General features: G+C 43.2%; 1 protein-coding gene across 2 annotated transcripts in view; it reads left to right on the forward strand.

Moving 5' to 3' along the window:
* Positions 1 to 1,093: 1,093 nt before the first annotated feature.
* IDE (insulin degrading enzyme) overlaps positions 1,094 to 13,405 on the forward strand; it is a 106,974-nt gene continuing 94,662 nt past the window's right edge. For both annotated transcript variants that reach the window (XM_061195151.1, XM_061195143.1), the window contains exon 1: positions 1,094 to 1,244. In XM_061195151.1, coding sequence (XP_061051134.1) covers positions 1,147 to 1,244 — 98 coding nt within the window. In that variant the 5' untranslated portion in view covers positions 1,094 to 1,146. The remainder of the gene's footprint in view (positions 1,245 to 13,405) is intronic.

Here is a 13,405-nt window from a genome sequence, read left to right on the forward strand (position 1 = left end):
AGGAATGCTTCCTTCTCTCTGCTATCTCAGTTTTCATCCATAAAAGGTTTGCCTTTAGCAGAAACTGGTAAAAAAGATCCCCGAGTACCTCTTTGATGAAGCAACCACTTGATTAAGGAATCCTCCTGAATTCCCATTTGAAGTTATAACAGGATTCAGAGCACTGTCTTTGGCTGTAGTCTCCGGTATGCCACATCAAGAACCTAAAAGCACTTAAGCTAGAGAGTTGCTGACCCTAATTTCGCTTTTCTTTAAAGACCCCTGTAAAATAATGTAACGGAAAGTCAGATTCATAACAACTATTAAATTATTTTCCGATGCAAAACAGCAGAAAGCCATCGGGAGGAAAAAAGTCTTGTCTTACAAATAGTGACTGAAGTACACTGACAATAGTAGTAGTACTACATATAAATGTTTTTTAAAAAAATACAGTAGTAGTAGTACAGAGTGGTAGTTTCTATTCTAGATTTGTAAACCCCCGAAAGCCTTGTTTTGCTGTGGCCTGTCCCATCTCCACCTTGCTCTTTGAAGGGCTGCTAGTTTCCCGGGATGGAAACTCCTCCCAGGGTCCCGGCCTCCATCTGGGGGGGCCCTCGAGTCTAACTTCTCCCCGGTCCCCTACCCCGCGGTCCACGTCCCCACCGCGCTCTAGAGGGAGCCCGCGGGCCGCGCGCCCGCCGCCGACTGGTTTTATGCGAGGCCGCCTAATCCGCGGACCTTGTTCCAACACCTGCACTGCCGGGGCCGACAGCCAATGAGGGCGCCTCCGCAAACGTGGTCCCTTGTGTCCTCACAGTATTCGTGAGCCCCCTGACTCCTGCTAACACAGAGCCAGATACACATCGCCGCCCTCACGCGTGCGCCTGGCGTGAGCCGGCCGGGCCCCTCCCCGGGAAGCCTGGTGGCTGGGTTCCCACAGCTCCCCGGCCGGACTCCGGCCCGCCCGCTAGCTCCGGCCCTGGCCGCCCTCCGTCCCCGCCCTGTCTGGCTCCAGGCAAAACCCGGGGAGGCGGCCGCTCGGAGGCCCCCGGGAGGCGGCGCGGCGCGGCGCGGCGCGGCGCGGCGGACTGAGCATGCGCAGTGAGCAAGGCCGGCTCCGGCGCAAGGAGGAAGCGTTCGCTGTGGTCCCGGCGGCTGCGCTGGGGTATGCAGTACCGGCTAACGTGGCTGCTGCACCCCGCGCTGTCCAGCACCTTCCGCTCGGTCCTCGGCGCCCGCCTGCCCCCTCCGGAGCGCCTCTGTGGGTAAGCCGAGCGGAGCGCCTGGGCCCTCGGGGCCCTTGGGTCACGGTGGTTTGGAGCTCGGGTTGCAAAGTGGTGATTCAGCACTTAAAGCCGCCGCCGCCTCCCCTCACGCCGCCTGTCCCGCCGGCCTGGGGCCCGGACGGCCGCACTGAGGCCGCCCGGGGCCCGGAAGGGCTGCTCACGGGGCGGGAGCTAGGGCCCTTGCCCGGAGAGGAGGGTTTCCCTCGGGCGGTGAGGGCGGAAGGAGGCTGTGACCCGGGGTCAGCGGGCGTGTGTCACAAGTGCGGGGGGCGCGGGGCGCGGGCGCGGACAGTCACCCCGGCCCGCTCCCGGGAGCCGCGCCGGGCCGCGCCACTCTCGAGAGAGTCTTCCTGTGAGGGACTGGGAAGCCGAGGCGGACTGTCCCTTGCCATGGGGTAGAGGATCCGAGTCCAGGGAGACCGCTTCTCACCTTCCTTTCAGCTCCGCTTTTTCCTCTGCGGACTGAGTTTCCACTCCTCTATGGAAATGCCAGCCTTGGGAAGTGTAAAAGTTTGCCTGCCTCCGCCTTAGCGAGTAGCCGAATGTTGGCTTTACTGTGGGAGGGAATTTGGGAGCCGAAAGATACCCTGGGATCCTTCACCGCAGCTCCCTTGTTTTACACCCGGGACAACCGAGGCCCAGGAGAGATTGTGGCAGAAACCAGGATTGGGACGCAGGTTTTTGCCATTCGGTGGCGTGCTCTCTCCACTTGGCTGCTCTGTGTGTACTAGAAATTGTCAGCGTTGTAGCGAACGCTGAATACCCTTTACTGTGAATAAAGAGGAATTGGCAAAGATGGGCAGTATTGTCTTGCTCTACTTAGGTACATTATTTGAACTCTTCGTCTGGTTTAACAAATATCTGGGACCTAATAAGTGCAGGGTACAGTGATGACCCCCTGTGTAATATGGTCTGCCTTCATAATTGCTGGAGCGGATTGAGATGCCACGAGACCATAGCCAGCTGAGAGGGTCAGAAGCTGGGCAGGATGTGTTTTAGGAGAATGGTGCGGGACAGAGACAGAGGAGGGGGTCTGGGCTGGCCTTTGAAGGAAAGGCAGAAGGTGGGTGTAATCCTACCTAGGTGTGCAGGTTAGCCTGTCTGTGATGGGAGGACGGTGAGCAGATTAGTCGGAGCCTTAGAGAATTTCCTTAGGGGAATTAGGAGGAAACAAGTCCTGTGTTATAAAAGTAGGATAATGCCAGCTTGACCTTTGGATTTTAGTTGGGCTTTTTCTGGTGAATAATAGGTAGGGAGCCATTAGGAGTTTTTGAGGTGGGAAGTGATCTAATGAAACTGGTTGTTTAGGAAATTAGTTTGGTAGCTGTGTGCAGGATTGTAAGGGAGTGGAGAGGCCTGAGGCAGAGAAACTGGTTGGGCCTTAGTCTTTACTGCCTGAACTAGGATAGTAGTAATGGTACTAAAGGAGGCCTAATGCAAATGAAGAATCTGTGGAACTTGTTTTCCCTCTTGTGATTCTACATCCCAGAATCCACTACAACATGCAAAAAGATCCCTGAGTTTAGAAAGGGAAGTGGAGGTGCTGAGCATAGGCGGGGTACCTCCCTGGGCCTCCTTCATGTCAGAACACTTTTTAAAATTGTTGCTAATAGGCTGTGTTTCGCTCCACCTTATCTCCAGTGTACAGAATTTGATTTTAAAGAAAGCATCAATTTTAAGTTTTATACAACTAAAAGGTTTATATGTTCTACTTACAGTTCACTTTTCTCTATGGTTTTCTGCCACTGTTCTTCACTTTCATTGATGAAGTCCAGGGCATGGGTTGAACAACCAGAGCTTCAAAATATGGTGGTTCTCAGAGAGGGAAATTCGAGATTCAAAGTGTAATAAATGAGATCAACCATTTAGAAAGCTCTACACTAAAAATTAGTGGCTGAGGCTAGTAAGGAAAATGCAGGTCCAATCAAAGGGATCAGGGTGTAGTTTTAGGAAGGAACATACTAACACCGGAAGTGACCATATATTCCAATCTTAAGGAAGGCACTCAATTCTACTCTACATAGTAGGAAGAATGCGTTAACAGAGATGGTTACGTAGCTATTTACTGGAAGAGCTGGGATTTAACCTGTGTCTGTCTGGTGCCAGAGCATGAGCTCCTAACTGTTATTTTATACTGCCTTTGCCAGTGTTTGGGCATTCGTTTCCTGTTCTAACCTCTTGAGGAAGAAGTGGTCTTACAGCATTTGTATAAAATCAATTCATTTAAAAAGCAGCCTCATTGTTCTCTGTTCAGCCATATTCGATAAACGGGAGCTCTGCAGAATCATCTGAACCTAGGGGAACCTGGAGGTAATAGCCCAGTTCCTGGCAACCACTTGAAACACTTGAGCATCAGTCATCTCACTTTGCAGGTAGCTTTACTTTGCATTTCTCTGTTCTACAGGCTTAAGAAACAGTGGTTTGCCAGGTGGGGCTACCTATTAAGATTCAGGCTTTTAAACCACTTTTAACCAGAACAATGTCTTTTAACAATTTAAAAGGACCGGATGCCCTTGAATATCTTTAGCATTAGCCACACACATAAAAAGTTACATTCTGCCTATCTGCCTTAAAGGTTAGAGTTGGGCACGGTCTCATTAGAGAGTAATGTGGGGAGCAGAAGTTCAGTGTATGTTTCCTTGAGAATGGGTTTCCTTTCCATTTTCCTGTTGGTATTTTAGATCTCCTAAACAGGTACCAGAGGCTCAGCCTACCTTTCAGCCAGGGTGATAAGGCTAAACTCTCTTTCCATAGGGTTAGATCCTCTAGGGTATGTTGGGTTCTGAAGGCTTGGGTAGGGTCTTCCTAACTGGCTTGTCTTCAGTCTGCCCTCACTCTTCTGTCTGTTCATTCAGCCTTACTTGAATGTCTGTTCTGTGGTGATCACTCACTGTGCTCAGTGCTGTGGGGGATGCAGACAGTCAGTTATAAATTCTGTCCTCAAGGAGTGTTCAGTCATGTAGTGACTCGTCCATTCCTTCACCTCTGACCTTTCACTGAACATCTCCATTTTTGTGTTCTGTTCCTTCTTTCAGTTTATTTTGAAAAGCAACTCAGTATTATCACAGTACTCTTTTGTTTTTAAATTAGTAGATCATGTTTTCCTCTTTTAAAAAAAAAAAAAAAATTTATTTATTTATTTGGCTGGGCCAGGTCTTCGTTGAGGCACGCGGGATCTTCAGTTGCAGCATGCGTGTGGGATCTAGTTCCCTGACCAGGCATGGAACCCAGGCCCCCTTCATTGGGACCATGGAGTCTTAGCCACTGGACCACCAGGGAAGTCCCCACAGTACTCTTCTTTTAAAATGGTACTGGGCCTCCCTGGTGGCGCAGTGGTTAAGAATCCGCCTGCTAATGCAGTGGACACGGGTTCGAGCCCTGGTCCGGGAAGATCCCACATGCCATGGAGCAACTAAGCCCATGCACCACAACTACTGAGCCTGCGCTCTAGAGCCCGTGAGCCACAACTACTGAGCCCGCGTGCCACAACTAATGAAGCCCACGCGCCTAGAGCCTGTGCTCCGCGGCAAGAGAAGCCACCACAGTGAGAAGCCCGCACACCACAATGAAGAGTAGTCCCCGCTCGCCACAATTAGAGAAAGCCCACGCACAGCAATGAAGACCCGATGCAGCCAAAAATAAATAAATAAATTTTAAAATAAATAAATAAAATAAAATGGTACTTATAAAATTCTTATAGAGTTAAAAGCTATAAAAGCTTTTATTCTTCCCAAAGAACTGTATACTTTCTCTTTGCCTATTAAAAGTATGTAACTAAAAAAAAAAGAAAGAAAGAAAAAAGTAGGACTCACAGGCTGTTCCCTGAGGGGAAGATATCACACTGCTTGACATATTTATCCCATGAATGAATTAATGGTCTTCCTTCAACACTGGTTTTCTCTGTTGATTTTCCTAGTTTTGCATATGTTGGTGTTATCATTTTCTCAGTTTAGCTTGAAAATTGGAGTAATCTATGAATCTCTCTTTTCCCTTCACTGCCTATTCCCAAGACCAAACTCTCTTCAATCTTTCATCTTAAAGTTTCTTGGAGTAAACTTGATTATCCATCAGGATCCTTGTTCAGGCCATAATAAATCTTCCCTGACATCTCACATCTTCAAGTTTTATAACTGATTTTTCCAGCCTCCTATTTTCCTATTAGTTGATGCTTATCATTGCTGTTGTCTTGTTTAGACACCACCAGTGGTTATGCACTATTTCAAGATCAAGTCCAAACTTCTTGACCCAGCATTTAAGCATCTCATAAGCTGGTCTTGGCCCAACTTTTCAACCTAACTTCACTCTTCTCCGGTCAGACTCACTAATTTACTGATTCTTGTACATGACCTGTTGATTCCCATTTTAGAATGCCCTTCCCTCTTTTCTTTATATGACTCAACCTGTCCTTTTTAGACCTTATACAGGTCACACAGTTATCTTTCCTTTTTCTGAACTTAATGATTTTAAGTTATTTTGAAATACCCATTTTACATTTAACCATATACTGCCTCAAAATTTTTGACTCTTTTAATTATTTAATATTATACATGCCAGAGTGTATAGGACAAAGAAGAATAACAAAATGAACACCTGTGTACCCACCATCTAGTTTAGGAAATTTCTGGTAACTTTGAAGCCCTTTGTGCTCACCTCCCCTGGAGAGATGATGTTATCCTAAATTTGGATATTAATTCCCTTGATTTTTCTTTATTACTTTATCAATCTTAATATATTCCTAAACAGTACATTGTTTAGTTTTGTCTGTTGTTGACCTTTATGGAAAATTTTCTTCTCTGAGTTACTTTTTTTCATTTAACAGTATTTTTGAGATTCATTCACATAGATGTATGTGTTCACTGTTGAAAGACAATCTTATGTGAAAATGTCACTATTTTTTTATTCTGTTGTTGATGGAGATTTGAGTTGTTTCTTTTTTTTTTTTTCCTATCACAAATAATCCATGTGGTAGGCTTGCCCCAGTACCCAATCTTCTCTATCTACACTCACCAGGGTTCTCATCCAATCACATATATGTGTTTCGTCCAATTTGTAGCCACTTACCACATGTGCTTATTTAAATGTAAATTAACTAAAATTAACAGTTCAGTTCCTCAGTCACCCTGTCCACATTTCAAGTCATATGTGGCTTGTGGCTGCCAAATGGGGCAGTGCAGATATAGAATATATCCATCATCACAGAAGTTTTATGAAACTGGCTTGATCTGTATTCGGGCAATTCCCAAATGTGTATCGCTAGCCAGAACCTCTCCCCTGAATTTCAGATTTAGGTAATAAACTTCCTACTCAGCATTTTCCTTTGTATGTCTGATATACATCCTTTTTTTTTTTTTTTTTTTTTTTTGCGCCTTTTTTGGGTCTTCGTTGCTGGGCACGAGCTTTCTTTAGCGGCAAGTGGGGGGCTCCCCTTTGTTGTGGAGCACAGGCTCTAGGTGTGCGGGCTTCAATAGTTGTGGCACACGGGCTTCAGTAGTTGTGGCACACGGGCTTAGTTGCTCCGTGGCATGTGGGATCTTCCCGGACCAGGGCTCGAACCCATGTCCCCTTCATTGGCAGGCGGATTCTCAACCACTGCGCCACCAGGGAAGCCCCTGATATACATCTTAAACTGATCATGTCCAAAACCTGTCACCAAATCTTCTACCTCAAAACCTACTCCTGCCACCGTCTTCTCCCTTATCTCAGGTAATGACACCTCTGCTCTTCCACTTGTTGAGGCTAAAAACTTGGAATCATCCTTAACTCCTTTATTGTTCTCATAGCCCTCATCCAGTCAGCATACACATCCAGATTCAGACTCTTCTCACTGCCACCACCCTGGTTCTAATCACCCTTTTACCCAGATTACTATAATAGCCTCTTAACCAGTTTCCTCGCTTCTGCACTTGCCATTCTAACCATTATAATAATAAAGAATATTCCTTTGACAGCTCATCTGATACATATCAATGTTTGTAATCGGTGCTCTTAATAGTTTTAATTTTTTAAATAGCTGTATAGTTGCCTTTGTAGTATAGCAACAAAGTCTCACTCAAGATCAGTTTATGAGGAAGATAATACTGCTTATTATGGAGCTTTTTGTCACAAAGGATCCAAGTTCACTTGCAATAGTAACTGGATAAAAAATATCCAACAATTCAATGACTAGCATAATGGGCCCTGCAACTCATTTGTTTTTGTTTTTGTTTTCTTCTGTCTATTAAATACAAAAAAAATGGCTTGTGGGGCAAACCTAATGCGTAATTGACTTTCTTAAGGAATGAGATTCTGAATTCAGTACTTGCACTGGTGATTTTTTTTCTGAAGTACACATGACCTACTACATATATGCTAAAAATCAAACATTCTGCCTTTTAAGGGAAAACTTAAATGAATCTATTTAATACATGGCTGATTTTAAAATTTAATTTTTATATTTACCAAAGTAATACAGGCAGAGTTTTAAGAGTTAAATAGTACTAAAAGGTTTACAGCAAAAACAGCAGTTCCCTGCTCCCAGAGGCAACCACATTCAACTTTTTTTTTTTTTTGGGCTGCACTGCGCTGTGTGCAGGGATCTTAGTTCCCCAACCAGGGATGGAACCTGCGTCCCCGTCAGTGGAAGGGCAGAGTCTTAACCACTGGACTGCCAGGGAAGTCCCCACATTCAACTTTTTAAGCTATTTATTTTGAAATTTATTTTAATATTTCCAAATAATATGCTAATACTGTTATTCCTTGATTTCTTAATTTTAGGAATTATCTGTTGATTTGTTTTTACGGTAGATAAAGATTTAATTCTCCTCCCTTATCCTTCCTTCTTGCTCCATCTTACCAAACTAGTTATATCACAGATTTTGGATATAGCAGTCTTCAGTATTTATATTATTATGCCTTTGCAAATATTATTTACTGCCAGGCTAAGTAGTGTAATCTGATTACATTCTTTTTTTTTTTTTTAATTAATTTATTTATTTATGGCTGTGTTGGGTCTTCCTTTCTGTGCTAGGGCTTTCTCTAGTTGTGGCAAGCGGGGGCCACTCTTCATCGCGGTGCGCGGGCCTCTCACTATCGCGGCCTCTCTTGTTGCAAAGCACAGGCTCCAGACGCGCAGGCTCAGTAATTGTGGCTCACGGGCCCAGTTGCTCCGTGGCATGTGGGATCTTCCCAGACCAGGACTCGAACCCGTGTCCCCTGCATTGGCAGGCAGATTCTCAACCACTGCGCCACCAGGGAAGCCCGATTACATTCTTTTTCTTGTTCATATTTTTGTTTTTGCCTTTTGTCATTTTCTGTTTACTTATTTCTGCTTCTTCCCAGTTGCTTCCACAGCTGCTTAGTACAATTTCTCACATGACCAAACTTATTAAATGATCTACTGATTCCATATTTTTTCCTTGGAGACTTTCCCTCCAGACACTTTCCCCTGAGCTGCAGTCTGGACTAGTTTTGCTCCAGGCCTGCTGTAAAGTGGTTGCCTGGAATTTCCCTTTGTTTCTCTCTAATAATGAATTTCCTGAATTTCATATTTTGTTCTATCTTGGTTTGCTCCTTCATTCAAAAGATACGTGGTATATTTGAAACATGTATTCCAGTAACTTCTTGAGAAAGAGAGCACATGGAGATAACTTTTTAAAGATCTTCTAATGATTTCCTAAACAGAAAAGTGTAGATTTGGGTTTTCGTAAGAATCTACATATTTGTAGAATACATCTACAAAATTGAGAAAGATGATCTGAATGGCCTCCACTCTTCCATCCAGCTCTAGAGTTGAAGGATTCTAAATACTTGAGAATTAAATGATTTTACAGATTATTTAGCAAATGGTTAAAGCAACAAACTTTTGAAGAGGCCCTTTGCAGAACTGTGACAAAAAAAAGACATATAACTTTTCTTTTGCTCCCCTTTCTTTTGATTGTTCTTTGCGTATTTCCATTTTATTTATTCTTTTCTTGCAGTTTTATTGAGATCTAATTGGCATACAGTGTGGTGTAAGTCTTAGGTGTACAACATAATGATTTGACTTACATACATCCTGAAATGATTACTACAGTAAGTTTACTGAACATCCATCATCTATATAGATACAAAATTAAAGAAATAGAAAAAAATATTTTTCCTCATGATGTGAACTCTTGGATTTACTCTCTTAACAACTTTCATATATAGCATAGAACAGTGTTAATTATATTTATCATGTTGTACATCACATTCCCGGTACTTATTTATCTCATAACTGGAAGTTTGTACCTTTTGACTGCCTTCATCCAGTTCCCCCTTCCCCTATCCCTCCACCTCTGGTAACCACAAATCTGACCTCTTTTTCTAGGAGTTTTTTTTTTTTTTTTTTTTTTAATATTTTATTTATTATTTGGCTGTGCCGGGTCTTGAGTTGCAGCGTGCGGGATCTTCGTTGCCGCGTGCGGGATCTTTAGTTGCAGTATGTGGAATCTTTGGTTGTGGCATGCAGGATCTAGTTCCCTAACCAGGGATCGAACCTGGGCCCCCTGTGTTGGGAGTGCGGAGTCTTAACCACTGGACCACCAGGGAAGTCCCTGTTTGTTCTTGAAGTATAATTGACCTACAACACTATGTTAGTTCCTGTTACACAATATAGCAATTTGATATTTCTGTACATTTCAAAATGATCACCATGATAAGTTTAGTTACCGTTTCTCATCATACAAAGATATTACATAATTATTGAATATATTCCCCACACTGTAAACTTTATATCCATCACTCATTTATTTTGTAACTGGAAGTTTGTACTTCTTAATCTCCCTCACCTATTTCTCTCCTCCCCTAGCCCCCTCCCCTCTGGCAACCACCTGTTTGTATCTGTGATTCTGTTTGTTCATTTGTTCTGTTTTTTAGATTCCACATACAAGTGAAATCATACAGTATTTGTCTCTCTGACTTATTTCACTTAACATAATACCCTCTAGGTCCATCCATGTTGTTGCAAATGACAAGATTCCATTCTTTTTTATGGTTGAGTAATATTCCATTGTTTGAGATATATATATATATATACACACACACACACACACACACACACACACACACACATACACACATGTATCTCTCCCACCTTTATTCATCTATTGATGTGCACTTGGATTATTTTATAATTTGGCTATTGTAAATCATGCTACAATGAAATGATATATCCAATAAGGGGTTAATATCCAAAATATTCAAAGAACTCATACAACTCAACATCAAAATAAACAACCCAATCAAAAAATGGGCAGAGAGGGACTTCCCTGGCAGTCCAGTGGTTAAGACTTCGCTGTCCAGTGCAGGGGGTGTGAGTTCGATCCCTGGTCGGGGAGCTAAGATCCCACATGCCTCGGGGCCAAAAAACCAAAACATAAAAGAGAAGCAATATTGTAACAAAATCAATAAAGAGTTTAAAAATGGTCCACATCAAAAAAAAAAAAAATCTAAAAGAAAAAAAATGGGCAGAGAATCTAATAGATATTTTCCAAAGAAGACATAAAGATGGCCAACAGGCACATGAAAAGATGCTCATCACTAATCATCAGGGAAATAAATCAAAACCACAAAGAGATCTCATCTCACATCTGTCAGGATGGCTATTATCAAAAAGACAACAAGAAGTGTTAGTGAGGATGTGGAGAAAAGAGAACCCTTGTGCACTGCTGGTGGGAATGTAAATTGGTGCAGCCACTGTGGAAAACAGTATGGAGGTTCCTCAAAATATTGAAAATAGAACTACCATATGATCCAGCAATTCCACTCCTGGGTATGTATCTGAAGAAAATGAAAACATTAATTCATAAAGATATATGGAGTCCTGTGATCATTGCAGCATTATTTACAATAGCCAAGATGTGGAAGTAATCTAAGTGCCCATCAGTAGATGAGTGGATAAAGATGATGTGGTGTACACACACACACACACACACACACACACACACACAATGTAGTATTACTCAGCCATAAAAAAGAATGAAATCCTTTGTTTTTAATTGAACTTAAAAGATTTGTTTTTATGGAGCAAGTGCATTTGAGATTTTGCTTTTCAAACAAGAAGAAATGAAAACAAACATTAGCTTTCTTTTTTCCTTCTTTATTTGGTTGGTGAAAGTTTTCCCACCTTCCCTTCTTCCCTAGGGCTACTCGGTGGTTTTTGTGTGCTCTGCTGATGGCTAATACAAGTCATCATGTACACATCATTAGCCACTATCTGAAGGGGCTAGGTATTGGGCACCATTTAATTTAGGGTAAAATATTCTTGAGCTCAGAGTCTGTTCCAAGAAGATATCAGTGAACTGGACTCCTGGTTCTGAGTTTGTATTCCAAACTGCCATCCCGTGACAAAATGTCTTATTCTCTATAAGTCTATTCCCTTGGGAGCCAGTGTGATACAGTGGAAAAGTCACTGTCTAGTAGTCAGACCTGAGTTAAAGCCCTCTTTGGCGTGGGTTGGTTTTGTTATCTTGAACGGGTTACTTTGCATGGGCCTTTTTTTTTTTTTTTTTACTAGGCATTGGACTAAGTAGCTTCAAAATCCCTGAGTCCAATAAGTTTTGATTTCTGAACAGCATTGGCTTCTACTGATGTATAGTCCCTTTTGTTTTCTTGTGCTAAAATGTTGCTGTCTCCTCACTTTGTGTTGTTTTTATTTTAGAGAGTTATTCTGGCCAACTATAAAGTATGTGGCTGTGGACCAGTAGGCTGGGATGTGGCATGCAAATATGTTTTGCAGTTGTTATTTTTTATTTTATTATTTATTTATTTGAATTTATTTTAGGCTGCGTTGGGTCTCCGTTGTGGTGCGTGGGCTTCTCATTGCAGTGGCTTCTCTTGTTGAGGAACGTGGGCTCTAGGCGTGTGGGCTTCAGTAGTTGTGGCACACAGGCTAAGTAGTTGTCGCTCGTGGGCTCTAGAGCGCAGTCTCAGTAGTTGTGGCACACAGGCTTAGCTGCTCTGCGGCATGTGGGATCTTCCTGGACCAGGGATCGAACCTGTGTCCCCTGCATTGACAGGCGGATTCTTAACCACTGTGCCACCAGGGAAGTCTCTGCAGTTGTTATTTTTTAAATGTGTATAAACACTTAAAAATCCCAAGAGTTCAGTCCCTTTAGGGAAAGTGGCATGATGTGTGATACTGGGCCCACATTACTCTCTGGCAGCAGTTGGCCTGAGCTGAGATTTACTTCCCTTTCAGGTGGGACATGTATTCCTTCTCACCACAATTTGCTCATTTATGTTACCTGTTTGGCCTTGTAAGCATGTAGATTCATGAGCCTTGCTATGAAGTGATTAGAAGAAATCAGTCTTATTAGTTTTTAGTCATAGTTTTTAGTAATAGTAAAAATGAAGCAAAATACGCATATAAATTGCTCTGAAGCTACAGAAATGATTGTGTAATCAGGACTACCCCCTGCTTTGTTTATGGTTTACAAAGAATTATCACATCATGTTATTTGATCCTTATGGCAACTGAATGTAGTTGACAGAGAAATAAAAGAATCCTACATCTCTTAAGAAGTTGAATTCAATTCGGGTGGCTCTGCTGCCTCTGAATTCACCTTATAGTCTAGAACCTGGGCAAGGCTGAAGGAGTGAGAGTGGGTGGGTGTAGAAGAGCATTAAGCTTGTTTCTAGGAAAGTAGGTAGAGCCGTCAACCTGGGCTAGATGGGCAAACATAAAAGGAGTAGCAAGTCTCTTCTCCCAATCTGTGAGGCATCTCCAGAGATGCCCAACAAGAAGAGAGCGGGAAAAGTGAAAAAATTAGTGTACAGCATGTCAAGAAGATGATAAGTATAATGTAGCAGAGTGGGGAAGGCCAAGAGAAACAGGATGACTACATTAGGGTCTCTGGTAGATCAGGTCGGATAAATAAGGCAGATGTGCACACTGACACTGGGAAGATACCATTCTTAGAAGCTGAGTAGACAAGGCTGTCTGGTCAGTTGGATACATGGTTAAAACAATAGACTTTTTGGGCTTCCCTGGTGGCGCAGTGGTTGAGAATCTGCCTGCCAGTGCAGGGGACACGGATTCGAGCCCTGGTCTGGGAAGATCCCACATGCCACGGAGCAACTAAGCCCATGAGCCACAACCACTGAGCCTGCGCGTCTGGAGCCTGTGCCCCGCAACGAGAGAG

The sequence above is a fragment of the Eubalaena glacialis genome, chromosome 1 (genome assembly GCF_028564815.1).
Source record: "Eubalaena glacialis isolate mEubGla1 chromosome 1, mEubGla1.1.hap2.+ XY, whole genome shotgun sequence".
NCBI lineage: Eukaryota > Metazoa > Chordata > Mammalia > Artiodactyla > Balaenidae > Eubalaena > Eubalaena glacialis.